Genomic DNA, 13,449 nt, shown 5'->3' with positions numbered 1-13,449 from the left:
CCTGCAAGAGCAGTAAAGAACAAAAAAAAACACTTTGGAGAGGGAGTATTTTAACTTTCCACAGGAAGGAAGAGTTGGACACAGTTGTGGGCCCTGGGGCCAGAGCCAGGGCCGGGCGATTCCCCAGTTAGTCCTGCAAACATTGAGTGTTGGTAGCAACCTCTTACCTTTCCAAAGCCAAAGCTGTAGATATTTTGGGCAGAAATGACTCCAGCTTTAGGCAGTCGGTTAGGAGAGCCATTAGGGCTTCTAGAAATATTTAAAAGAGGAGGAGAAAAGTAAGGATTAACTACCCATATCTAGAGGAACAACGCTGAACCAAGCTGTCAGAATGCGTCGTTGGTTTTGTCTTTACTGCTTGACAGTGGAAGTCAGCCTCTGAGAGGGCCGCAGTGACTCCCATTTCCTGGTATTCACGCCCTTGTGTAGCCACACACAGGTCAGAGAGGGCTGGCCTGTTAACCTAATGGAATACTGCAGAAATGACGGAGTGGTGTGAGTTCCAAGGCCAGACCTCCAGGACTTCTGCCCTGATCTCTCTCGCAGCACTTGCTCTAGAGGAGGCCAGTTGCCATGTTGTGAGGACCCTCCAGCAGCCTAATGGGGAGGCCCAACACCCAGCACCAATTTGCTAGCCATGCAAGTGAACCACCTTGGAACTGGATCCTCCAGTTCCAGATGACTGCAGCCCAAGCTGCATCTTGACCACATCTTCATGAGAAACCCTGAGCCAGAGCCACCCAACTCAGCCATTCCTATTGGAATGGCTGAGTTGGGTGTAGCCATTCCTGACCTACAGAAATTATGTGAGATACAAATATTTATTGTTGTTTGAAGCCACTAAGTTTGGGATTAGTACAACAGATAACCAACAGAGATGGTCAAAGTTGGAAAGAATCATAAAGCATACCTTGTCCAACTTTCTCATTTTACAGATGGGAAAAATGGAGCCAGAAAGGGGAAACCTGCTGGGCTGAGGTCACAAAACAGCAGCAGGGACTAGGCTTTGGCTCTTTTAGAAGGAACTTGGTCTGCCAAGATCCTAACGCTGGCAGGAGCGGAGGTGTGAGAGATGGAAGAGCTGAACCAAGCATGGGCTCCAAGGCCAGATGGGGGATTTGGGAGTTTAACCTGATAGCCTTGGGGAAGACCCTGAAAGGGTTTTTAGCAGTGAGTGGCACAATTTGATTTTCATTTTTAAAAGGTCATTCTGGATGTTGAGTAAAGAACCAAGATGGACAAGAGTGGCAGCCAGAAGAGCAGTTAGGAGTAACTGGTCCTCGAGGGAATCGTTAACTCATCTTGCATGAGAAGCATCCAGGTCATGAGAGGAAAACCAGGACTCAGTGTGCACAGAATGGGATGCGGGAGCCTGTGAAGAGTGTGACAAGTCTACTCACCCTGATCACAGAAAAAGATGCTGTCAGAGAAAATCAAAATGGAAAGAATTTTCCACATATAAATCCTAAGTCTTAAAGCCCAGGGAACTTAAAATAACTCTCCTGAGCATGAAGAGAAGCCTGGATGGAGCTCACCTCCTGCAGCTGTGATGGGGACAAGGGGAGGCTGCCCACCCAGGTGGCAGCAAGTCTTACACCAGCTTAAAACAGCCCAAGGAACCTTAAATTAAGCATTTGTGTCTTTTGCAACCTTAGGATATAAAGGATGCATGTTCCAATAAAGGAACACGTTTTCCATGGTTCCGAGATGACAAAAAAAAAAAAAGCTAGCCAGCTGCTCTGCTAAGAAAGTGTTTTCTGCTGGGCAGCCCAGGCCTGAAAAGTTCCTTCCTTCCCTGCTAACCATGGGGTGGTTCCCACTGGAGCCCAGAATTCATTTCCCCCAGACGTTCCTGGAAGCCGGGGGACAACTGAAGGTTTTCATGGCAATGTCCTCTCCCTCCAAGCTCACCCCTTTGGGTGGGCCAGTTGCTGGAAGGGACCAATGTGGAGGGGACCGAGGGCTCCCACAAGGAAGGCGGGGGTGATGCTGAACATCCCAGTCTGCTTGAGGCAGCACTCACCCCTGCATGAGGCCCCCAAACCGGGGCAGGCCACAGATGAGCCGCTGAGGGGAGTCAATCCTCAGGAGGTCATAGGAGAAGCCCTGGATGATGGCCTGCATGTGCGCGGCACAGCGCTGCATGAACTCCACCATCTGCAACACACGGCAGAGACAGTCAATGCCCACACAGCTAATGGCCACCCTGGCCTTCAGTGGGATTGGAATGGTCTGAGGGGAGTGCTCTGAGGAGACAGAAGCCCCCCACAGGGAAATCTCGGGAAAGGGAAGGGCCCAAGTGACTTCCTAAAGATATGGAATGAGATATGGAATGAGATTCCATATCCTAAAGACATGGAATGAGATTTTCAGGGAGCTCATTTGGCAATAATTGCCTCCAAATCCTTCATTCAACGGATGAGGAAACTGAGGCAGGAGGAGTATTTTAACTTTTGTCCAAGGCCCAATAGCTATTGAGCAGGAGAACCAGAGGGAAGGGACTCTGCCCATCTCCCCCTTCCCTCCACGTGCCCTTTACATTTGTTAGATTATTTAGCCCTCATTAAAACACATTATGCCTGCCAGCGAGTGGCTACAGACAAGTTACTTAATGTCAATGCACTTCAGTTTCCTCATCTGTAAAATGGGGACAATAATAGTACCTACCTGAGAGGGTTGTTGTAAAGATTAAATGAGTATTTAATTTAATTCAGAACGTCTGATGCACGACAAGTGCTAGTTAAGGGTCAGACGAAATTACAGTTGTTCTCCCTCCCCACTGAATGGATGACCAGAAAAGTTCACTAGACTTGCCCAAGGTTTACAGTTGGTTAACTTGCTTCAACCCAGGCCTGTGTGTCCAATGTCAATGGCAAGGCCACTACAAGTCCTGTGCTGCCCTCAGGACCAGCCTCTGCCCCTGGGCGCCTGACTCCCAGCCCTGTGCTCTGCCTTGGTTGTGCCTGCAGAGCAGGCCCACACTTACCGCGGTGCCGCGTTCCTTCCCTGCTGCCAGAGCCCAGGTCTGCGGGCTCTGACCCCTCTCATCATGGAGTCGAAGATCACCCCCTGCATCCAGCAGTTTGCTGAGGATCCACTGATTGCCTGAAAACGCTGCTGCATGGATAGGAGTGCTCCCATCAAAGCAGCGGCTGGAGATGGGGGAGGGGTACAATGAGTGTCCATGGCAACACTCTTCCCCTTCCATGGGTAACACAGGGCTCCTTTTCTACAAAGGCAACCTTTGGTGATGAGAACTGTAACAACACCATTTGTGAGGCCTAACAACACCTATCTGGGGCCTCACAGAAGCTTTATATACATCCCCCTTTTCCATGTTTACCTCCACCCTTCAAGGCAGTATTATTTCTCAATTTATAGATGAGGAAACGAAAGGGCAAAGCCAAGATTCACACCCAGGTATGGGTCTGGTTCGAAATCCAGTGTTCTTTCCCCACAGCCCCCTGATACTGGCTGCCCTGAAGCAATTTCTTCACGTCTGTAGCACCCTGTGGTCAGGCTGGTGAAGCACAGCCTCACCAGAGACCACCTCATGTGAGAATGTCTCTACCTCCCAAGTCCTATGGTGAGGCCCATAGACCTTGGCATCAGCAATCTGGTCAAGCATCTACAGCTCAGAAAAATTTAACCAAAACCAGTAAACTATCTGCGACATGAAGGGACAGCCTTTGTGAGATGTAGAGATGTGATGTGTAGCTGTGGTTTCCTAACCTGGTTGCACATCAGAATCACCTGCAGAGCTTGCTTGCTCTTTTTTTTTTTTGGCCGCACCCAGCAGCATGCGGGATCTTAGTTCCTTGACCAGGGATCAAACCCCCGCACTCCCTGCAGTTGGGAGTGTGGAGTCTTAACCACTGGACCACCAGGAAAGTCCCAGAGCTTGCTCTCTTTAATTTAAAATGAAACACAAATGGTAGGAGGAAGCAGAAAGGGAAGGAGAAGAAGAAATAAAATGAAAAAGGAGATAAGAAAGTCTCCCAATTCCAGACCCATACACAGTTCTCTTGCCGAGAGGCAGCTACTGTTACAAGTTTTTGTATCCTTCCAGAAATTTTCTATGCATATACAAGTAGGAATAAGAATATGCTATATTAGGAATTCCCTGGCAGTCCAGTGGTTAGGACTCAGCACTTTCACTGCTGAGGGCCTGAGTTCAATCCCTGGTCGGGGAACTAAGATCACACAAGCCGCATGGTGTGGCCAAAACAAAAAGAACGTGCTACATTAACTGTTATGCTTTTACATTTTTTCATTTAATAGTATATCTTGGAGGGAATTCCCTGGTGGCGCAGTGGTTAAGAATCCGCCTGCCAATGCAGGGGACACAGGTTCAAGCCCTGGTCCAGGAAGATCCCACATGCTGTGGAGCAACTAGGCCCATGCGCCACAACTACTGAGCCTGCGCTCTAGAGCCCGCAAGCCACAACTACTGAACCCACGTGCCACAACTACTGAAGCCCATGCACCTACAGCCTGTGCTCTGCAACAAGAGAAGCCACAGCAATGAGAAGCCCACGCACTGCAACAAAGAACAGCCCCACTCGCCACAACTAGAGAAAGCCCACGTGCAGCAATGAAGACCCAACATGGCCATAAATAAATAAATAAATAAAAAATTTAAAGTATATGTTGGAGAATTTTCCATATGAGAACATACAAGTCACCTCAATTCTTTTTTAACAGCTGCATAGTATTCCAATGTACAGATTTACCATAATTTACTTAATAAGTCATTGGGATATTTGTCAAAAATACAGATTCTCAGACTATACAACAGACTGAATCATAACCTGCAAGCATAGAGCCCAGGAATGTGTACTTTTTACAAGTTCCCCAGCTGACGCCAATGAGGCTGGCCTGTACCCAGGCATCTGGGAACCGCTGGGATATCTCATTGTGAGCTCTCCCTTATTGCTGGGTCTGATAAGCAGTCCAGCACACTGTGCTATGGGAAATGTAATATCCTCCTTGCTTTATTATTTTTTTGTTTATTTAGTTATTTTGCGATACGCGGGCCTCTCACTGTCATGGCCTCTCCCTTTGCGGAGCACAGGCTCCGGACGCACAGGCTCAGTGGCCATGGCTCACAGGCCCAGCCGCTCCGCGGCATGTGGGATCTTCCCAGACCGGGGCACGAACCCGTGACCCCTGCATTGGCAGGTGGACTCTCAACGACTGCACCACCAGCGAAGCCCCCTCCTTGCTTTAAAAATAAATTTGTATAATGTTTTACAGCCTTCTAATCATTCTTCCCATAAATAGTAAGAGAGCTGGGTAGGGAGAGAGAAGATATTATTTGTCATTTCTTGTGAATGCTAAGGAAGAAAAAAATAATGTTTTCTATACCCAACTAACCCTTACAAGGGAATCCAGGTCCAAGTGATATCAAAATGTGTATTGTTTTATTAATTTATCCTAGAGGTTGAGAACTGGAGGCCCACAGATTGATTTGGCAACCCAGAGGCATGTTTTATTTGGTCCACATAGTGTTTATAAAAAGAATTTAAAGTAATGGACAATACTTAACACTTTGGGGATTTCACAATAAAAACTGGGATTTCCAGCCTCTTGGAAATTTGGAAGATTTGGCCTCCATGGCTTCCTTTTCTGCCCAGCTGCAACAGATGCTCCTTAGACAGAGCCTGTACCCACTGACCCCACTTAGTCCTGCAGGCATCTGACTCTGTGACCTCAATAAGCCCAGGCCATCACAGCATTTCCACTGAGCACTTAGGAATACAACTTCCCTCCAGAAATTTCCCTTCCCTTGATGGAACATATTTTTAAGGTACATGAAAGCATTCCTATCACAAAATAAAAAGCTACAGGGTCTGCCTTCTTCCTCTTGATATTGTCCTTTCCCACCTCCCCCTGGCATCATGGGGATTTCTAAAAAGGGAACTTCTTCAGGTGCTGGGCTCCTGGTCTCAAACCCTATCATTAACACAATGCACCATTATGGACCAGCCATTTAAACTTTCTGGAATATTAAAGGTTTGAATAATTTCTTCTTTAAAGAACCTAGCTCTAAACTTCCACAAAACAGATGCAAATGCAGATGACTAGAAAATGCTGCATTTTTGCTGAGGAACTGCAGGGCTAATATGGCCTCTCTACAAAGCTGTTATCTGCAAACATCAAGTGAGATAGCCCTTTATTTCTGAGTTTTGATATTAAACACTGATACAGTAGAGACAAATATGCAAATATGCAAGTCTAGAAAAATTCTGGAAGGAAACAAAGCAAAATGTGCACTGTGTTATGTCTGGGTTTCAGAATTCTCATGCTGATTGGTTTTTTTCTTTATACTTCTCCAAGCTTCCAAGGTTTTTCCCACTAAGCAAACAATCTTATAACAACATACAAGCTTTCAACATCAATACTTAAAAAAAAAAATTAAGCGGCCTCCTTCTGTAAGATGGGAAAGCTATTTTATGACTTATGATTGTGTTTATTCTGGCATTCCTGTGAAAATCGGCTGGAATCATATAAACGCTCGAAATCTCTTTCTGGTTCTGTCCAATGGGAACTGTAAAAATACCTGCTGTTCCCTGTCGAAGAGCTGGTTGTAAAGCTTTAGTGAGCTAGTGCCTGGGAAGGCCCTGGAAAAAGCAAAAGTCCTCCACAAAGAGAAGAAATGTTCACTTGTCGTTGATTCATTACATTGTGTTGCTATTCCATATTAAAATTTGGACTCAGATTCTTTTAAACCACAACTACAAAAGTCATCCTGACAAAGTGATGCCAAATATATTAATTGGTGAAGAACTTGGTTGTGGGGTATGTTAAAATGCAGATCATAGAAACTACAAAGCGCGGTGGAAATACATAAACAGTACTTGTTAATGACTAAATGAGTAGAAAGGCTCACTTATTTCACAGGGTCTAGTAAAACTGCTTAGAAAACTCTTTATTTACAGTTAAAAGCATGTTTCTGGTAATTTCCTGGTGGTCCAATGGTTAGGTCTCTGTGCTTCCACTGCTGGGGGCCCAGGTTCCACCCCTGGTTGGGGAACTAAGACACTGCAAGTTGCACAACCAAAAAAGTGAAATAAACAAAAGCATGATTCAACGTTAGGTAATACAAATGTATTTCATTGGCATAAATTAGTGAAGGTTCTTTTAAAATCTTACCAAATTAGTTTCCAAATACTTCAATTCATTTTAAAAACTTATTTTCTAGGTAGTGATGTCATTGTACTTACTGATTTGGATCTGATCCATAATCCACCAGGACATCAACTAATTTTGTAAGGCCTAATAATGCAGCAATAAAAAGCGCTGTCTGGCCCAGGGAGTTAACTGCATCGACATACACGCCTGCAAAGAAAACACCAGGATCAACACAAACACACAACAAAAATTAAGCTTTGTTTTTACAGTATTTTTAATGTATTACTAATGCAATTTCCCTTTTTTTAAGAAAAAGAAAAATGATAAACCTTCAGTAGTCCAAATAACACAGAAAGTCTCATATCAAAAGTAAACCACCATCTTTACCTTAAAGTGCTAAATACAGGGAAACGTTGCTAAAACATTTCACCACACGCTGCTACGCGGAAAACGAAAAGCAAATTAAAATTGCTCTTCGTTTTAAAATTCACCAACAGCCAACAATTTATATCATACACTGTATAAAAAGCAACCCACAAAAAAAGCCCAACGTCACTACTCCAACCATTTGCTAAAAACAGACAAAAAGAACAAACCACAACACTATAATCTCACTACATGCACTGCAAGTAAGAAAAATAACAAAACCCAACTCTCAACTATACCCACTTCAAAAAACTGAACTCACTCCGGACTAAACCACCACTACAAACCCGATACAGCAATAACACCTTAAACAACATTTAACAGCAATCCCAAAACACAATAATAAAACAAAAAAACCCTCCCTAACCGACTTATGGTACGTAACATATGCACATGCCCTCTGACGCCTCCCGCAATATCAACCAAAACATGACAACGTCTATTCATAATACATTATTCAAACCGAAACCACTCAGACTGCGTTCATCTCCCTCTTACTCTTCAAAATGAAGAGAAGAACGATCATCAACGGCTAAAGACAGCTGCAAACACAACACCAAAAGCCAACTTCACGCTCAGGAGAGAACGCTCCGTCTCTTCCTCGTGGGTTCGGGTGCTCTACACGTTCAGAGAAACTTCTCTAGTAACGAACTATAGAAATGATCCCTGAAAGTATAGTCTTAACACAACCGTCGCTGTTTTTCCGAGGTGGAGGAAATGCACACATATTTTACTGATGGTTACTTTTTCTTACACCGCTATTCTTTTTGAAATGTACACTGGAATACGTTGTCTGAAGAATCTTTCCACTACCGAAGCCGACAAAGCATTTTGAACCCTTCTACGTTTCAGAAAACATTTCAAATTGTCAATTTAATTAGCATACGGTTTTTAAACAGCCAATCACACGCCAGTTATTTCCAACCCCGCCCCGTTTCGCGCAGCAGTTCCGCAGCATCAAGATTACGTAAAACGCTTACGACTACAACGTGCGCCGCAGTTTGAGGACTCGCCTCGTTTTAGCCTGGCGCTGGAAGTGCGATGTCTCACGAGAAAAACTTACAAGACAAAGTGGATGCTGAAAGCAAAGACCCGAAGCCAAAAACCTATGACGTTTGCAAAGCACACCATTTATGTTGTGATCAAAATAGCAAACATATAAATATTATTTGGAATTTTTTTCCAAACCAAGGAATATTTATGTAGATAAAAATTGTCTTTAAATAAGCAAGATAATACATCATTACCCTGCTTAAAGCTTTAGTAGCTTCCCAACTCTTGGGCTAAAGATAGAATTTCTCTAAATAGTTTACAGGGACTTCCCTGGGGTCCAGTGGTTAAGACTCCGCTTCCACCGCAGGAGGAGCCGGTTTCATCCCTGGTCAGGGAACTAGGATCCCGCATGCCACAAGGCAAGGCCAGAAAAGAAATACTTTACAAGGTCCAGCACAGCCTGGCCCATACGCACCTCTCCAGCCTTATTTTGCACCAAATTCCCTCCCCCTCACTTCAGCCATAATGAACCACGTACTGTTTTCCACATACTCATCGTGTTCCTTTGCACAAGCTGTTCTCTCCGCCAGGAACGTTAGAAACGGTGGATATTTCACCTAACTCTGGAATATTCAATAAACCAATACAACATGGTGCCTGGCTTGAAATAGTGGGAAGAAAGTTAAACTTCTCATAAAGCTTGAAAAAAACTGAAAAATGAGAAAACATTCACTGCTGGAGAAGAGGTGGGAAAACAGACACTCCTAAATGCAGTTGGCAGTGTGAACTGTTACAATGCTTTTGGAAAGCAATGCGGCAGTATCTATTAAAAACCTGAACCAGAAATCCTGCTTTGAATATTAAAAACCCATTATGTAAAGATTCATTACAAAGTATTTTATCAAAGCATTGTTTCTGGTTATACAAAACTGCAAAAAAATAAATCTTAATATCCACCATTAGAGGCACAGCTGAATAAATTATGGTACATACAGACAATAAAATATTAAGCAGTTAATTTAAATGAATTAGATCTCTATCAATTAGAATAGAGATAGACAAGATGTACTATTGAAAGCAAAAATCTAATAAGCAGGCAGGCAACTTTAGGGAGTTCAATCAATGAGTGGTATTAGCTAAAATGATGGATTTAAAGCATCTAACAGAGTTTAGCAAGTAACTACTCTATAAATATTAAAAATTAAAATCCCAACATTCTTGTAACCACTAATAGGATTTAAGCTTAAAAAATAATCTATTTTGTGCAAGTAATACAGGTGCTTTCAGGAATGCCAAATTCAGTGGCACTCCATGTCTTGCTATGTATAGTACTGTAATCACAAGTGGGGTCCAGCTGCTCGCCGCTCAAAAGCCAATAAAGAGGCAAGCTTGGTGGACAGGAAAGTTTGCTTTATTTTGATGCAGGCAACGGGGTGGGGGGGGGAGGTGGACTCCTGTCCAAAGGCCGACTCCCCCACCCCAACCAGTGGACAAGAGCTTTTACAGAGGCAAAGGACTACATGCAGAACCAGCACAGTCAGCTCTGACAGTCATCTTGAAATTGGTCATGCAGTGGTCTAACCAGTGCCATCGTGACTGTTTTGGGTACACTTAATCTTCAGTTCCAAGGTTGGTTTGTTTCCATTTCTTTGCGGCAAATTATCAGAATTGTGGCAGCTTGTGTCACGACTACAGCCTGGTCATCATGTAGTTAACTTCTTCCACCTGGCTGGGGTTTCAGTATCTATAAGACAGCTCACGGGATGTGGCTCAGAATATTACCTATAACCCTCGAGAAGGAACTAAAGGTCCTTCACTTTGATTACTGACTAAACTATTATGGTTTTTCCTGTTTGACTGCTTTTCTTTGCTTCTGTATTTTATCACTCGTCTCATTAAACTTATTCTTTGGCTAAAGTTTTTCCACAGACAAAAGGCAGGCTGAGGACATCGAGGGCAAGGTCTATAGGGTCCTGCTCCGTTTCAGTAGAAGCTCTTTAACCTGGGATTTATGGCATCCTATAGTCTGGTTCCAAGCTGCCTTTGTCTTTACTTCCTAAAACATCTCGTACATAACCTATCCTTCAGACACAACACAAACACACACACACATACACACACACACACTAAACTACTTGCCATTTGTAGGCTCCTTTGTTCTTTTGCTCCTGTATAAATTCCCTCTGCTCCATATTCGTTGAATAAACAACCAAATAAATAATTATAAACTTACAGTATCAAATTATCATCTATTTTCTTTAAGCATTAAAAACAAAACAAAACAAAAAAACAGCACAGAGCCTCTGAATATCTGCTGATATTGCACAGGTTGATTTCTCATGATTTTGTTGTCTTTTCATGTTTCTTGAAATAAATAAGTGAATTTCAAAAAAAATGAGAAAAGCAAGTTGCAGAATGTGTTTAGTATGATACCACTTTCGTAAAGGCAGGTTAGCAACTTTAGAATATATGTATATCTTTGATTCCACTGGTTAAAATAACCTCTTTTATTTCTTTATTTACTTTTTATTTTTGGCTGTGTTGGGCCTTCGTTGCTGCATGCAGGCTTTCTCTAGTTGCGGCGAGCGTGTGCTACTCTTTGTTGAGGTGTGTGGGCTTCTCAATGCAGTGGCTTCTCTTGTTGTGGAGCACGGGTTCTAGGTGTGCAGGCTTCAGTAGGTGTGGCACGTGGGCTCAGTAGTTGTGGTTCGCAGGCTCTAGAGCGCAGGCTCAGTAGTTGTGGCACACGGCCTTAGTTGCTCCGCAGCGTGTGGGATCTTCCCGGACCAGGGCTCAAACCGGTGTCCCCTGCACTGGCAGGTGGATTCTTAACCACTCTGTCACCAGGGAAGCCCCTGTTTATCCTTCCTTCTTCTTTTTTTGGCCGCACTGCACGGCTTGCAGGATGTTAGTTCCCCCACCAGGGATCAAAACCAGGCCCTCGGCAGTGAAAGCACGGAGTCCTAACCACTGGACAACCAGGGAACTCCCTGAATATATGCTGTTTAATAAGGGCAGTTTTCAAAGGCATTACCACCTCCAACACGAAATTAAGCCTGCTTTTACTTAAAGGGAACTATATCACATCATATTCAGTAGAATTAAGAGATTTTGTTGATTTTTCTAGCCCATGGTTCAATGACAAGTGTGATATATTAAGAGACCCAACATAAAACCAGAAGAGATTCCTAAAGTAGATGTCAGGAAAAATATCTGATTTATTAGCCTGGAAAAATTTAAAAGGGAGTCTCAAAAATCAGAAGAAAAATGTTTAGATGAAGAAAATGAAAAACAAATCAGCGTACTAGACTAACAAGGCGAATTTTAAATTGCATTTAGCTAAACAAGCATCATAGAAGAAAAAATCATAGCACTGAGGGGGAAAAGAACAAACCATCTTAAAACAATTAAGGATATATCACAATTATGTTTAAAGCTACTTTAAATCCATTTCCCTTGTAAACCTTCCTCTCCTATATATAGCTCACTACAAGATCTGTTTGTCAATCAACAGAGTATGAAGGACCAGACATGTATCTATTTCCCTGCAGTATATTCCAGGCCTAATTTACCCAGGAAAAGTAGCAACAGCACAGAAACCCTTCATTCAAAAAGGCAGATGGAGGATACTAACTACTTTAACACCCATTGAAGGGGGGGGGAAAAAGACTCAATTGCCATAGACTGACAAAATCACCTTTAAGAATAACATGAAGAAGGCTTCCCTGCAGGTGCAGTGGTTAAGAATCCGCCTGCCAATGCAGGGGACACAGGTTCGAGCCCTGGCCCGGGACAATCTCACATGCCAGAGAGCAGCTAAGCCTGTGCGTCACAACTACTGAGCCTGCGCTCTAGAGCCCGAGCCAAAACTACTGAGCCCACGTGCTGCAACTACTGAAACCCACGCATGTAGAGCCCGTGCTCCACAACAAGGGAAGCCACTGCAAGGAGAAGCCCGTGCACCGCAGTGAAGAGTAGGCCCCACTTGACACAACTAGAGAAAACCTGCGAACAGCAAAGAAGACCCAACGCAGCCAAAGATAAATTTAGAAAAAAAAAAATTTATGAATAAAGTAACAAAAACTGTAGTTCTGTGGTGTTCTGCTGCTTTGGGGGAGCCGGAGGGATTCCCAAAATGTGGTAATTCTGTACATTTTTACTGAATTTTTTTTAAACTTTAGACTTATCACCTTTATTTTTAAACATCAGCACGTCTGTTTAGAGTTTATTTTCATTTTTTGTCTTTTTTGGCCCCGCTACGCAGTTTTCGGGATATTAGTTCCCTAACCAGGGACTGAACCGAAGCCCTGGTGGTGAAATCACCGAGTCCTAACCACCAGGGAATTCCCGTAGACTATATTCGTGAAAAAATCACTTGCCACTTGAATACGAAAAGTTATGCACCCCAACCCCTACAAACAAAAACAATCACTTCAAGGTGGGCTACCCTTTTCTTTCAAAAAAAAAAAAGCAACCATTTATACAGGACTTTAAACATGTTCCAGATCATGTACTGACCCCTTAACTTGAATCACGCCGTTTCCTATTGGAAATAACCCTAATCATCAAAAACTTTTAAAAAGCAAATACAATAAAAAAAAACCCTTTACCAACAAATGATTGGAGAAAAAGGATATGAGATAAACACAAGAGACTTGACTGACAGGCAGCAAAAACGCCTCTGTAGATTTCAATTAAGAGATAAGGGTCTCCCAATGGAAAGGAACTCCCTTCTACGAAACAGAAATACAACGAAAATCCTCTCAACAACCAGAGAACCGAAAAACAGCATGGACAGCAGGAGAACTTGAACACTGACTGAAAAATCACACGGTAAGCCACCCCAAACCCTAGCTACCTACGGACTATCGCGAGACACAAAAAGTGAAGCAAACA

At 43.4% G+C, this 13,449-nt stretch overlaps 1 protein-coding gene and 1 non-coding gene across 8 annotated transcripts in view; both read right to left on the bottom strand.

Moving 5' to 3' along the window:
- Window positions 1-13,449, bottom strand: part of TEX14 (testis expressed 14, intercellular bridge forming factor) — an 80,257-nt gene that overhangs the window by 49,486 nt on the left and 17,322 nt on the right. For 5 of the 7 annotated variants that reach the window (XM_060290827.1, XM_060290829.1, XM_060290832.1 and 2 more), the window contains exons 2-5: window positions 7,227-7,341; window positions 2,987-3,152; window positions 2,024-2,157; window positions 168-249 (exon numbers count right to left, since the gene is read on the bottom strand). In XM_060290827.1, coding sequence (XP_060146810.1) covers window positions 168-249; window positions 2,024-2,157; window positions 2,987-3,152; window positions 7,227-7,341 — 497 coding nt within the window. Of the gene's footprint in view, window positions 1-167; window positions 250-2,023; window positions 2,158-2,986; window positions 3,153-7,226; window positions 7,342-8,058; window positions 8,228-13,449 lie in introns of those variants that run through there. The other 2 variants (XM_060290831.1, XM_060290833.1) reach the window with 2 other exon arrangements.
- On the bottom strand, window positions 8,028-8,242 carry LOC115866422 (small nucleolar RNA U3). Its single transcript, XR_004044657.2, has one exon. It is a non-coding gene; the product is annotated as a small nucleolar RNA U3 (small nucleolar RNA).

This window comes from Globicephala melas, chromosome 20, assembly GCF_963455315.2.
Source record: "Globicephala melas chromosome 20, mGloMel1.2, whole genome shotgun sequence".
NCBI classification, from domain to species: domain Eukaryota; kingdom Metazoa; phylum Chordata; class Mammalia; order Artiodactyla; family Delphinidae; genus Globicephala; species Globicephala melas.
The sequence above is the reverse complement of the archived record's forward strand: the minus strand, read 5'-3'. Positions and strand labels throughout refer to the sequence as shown.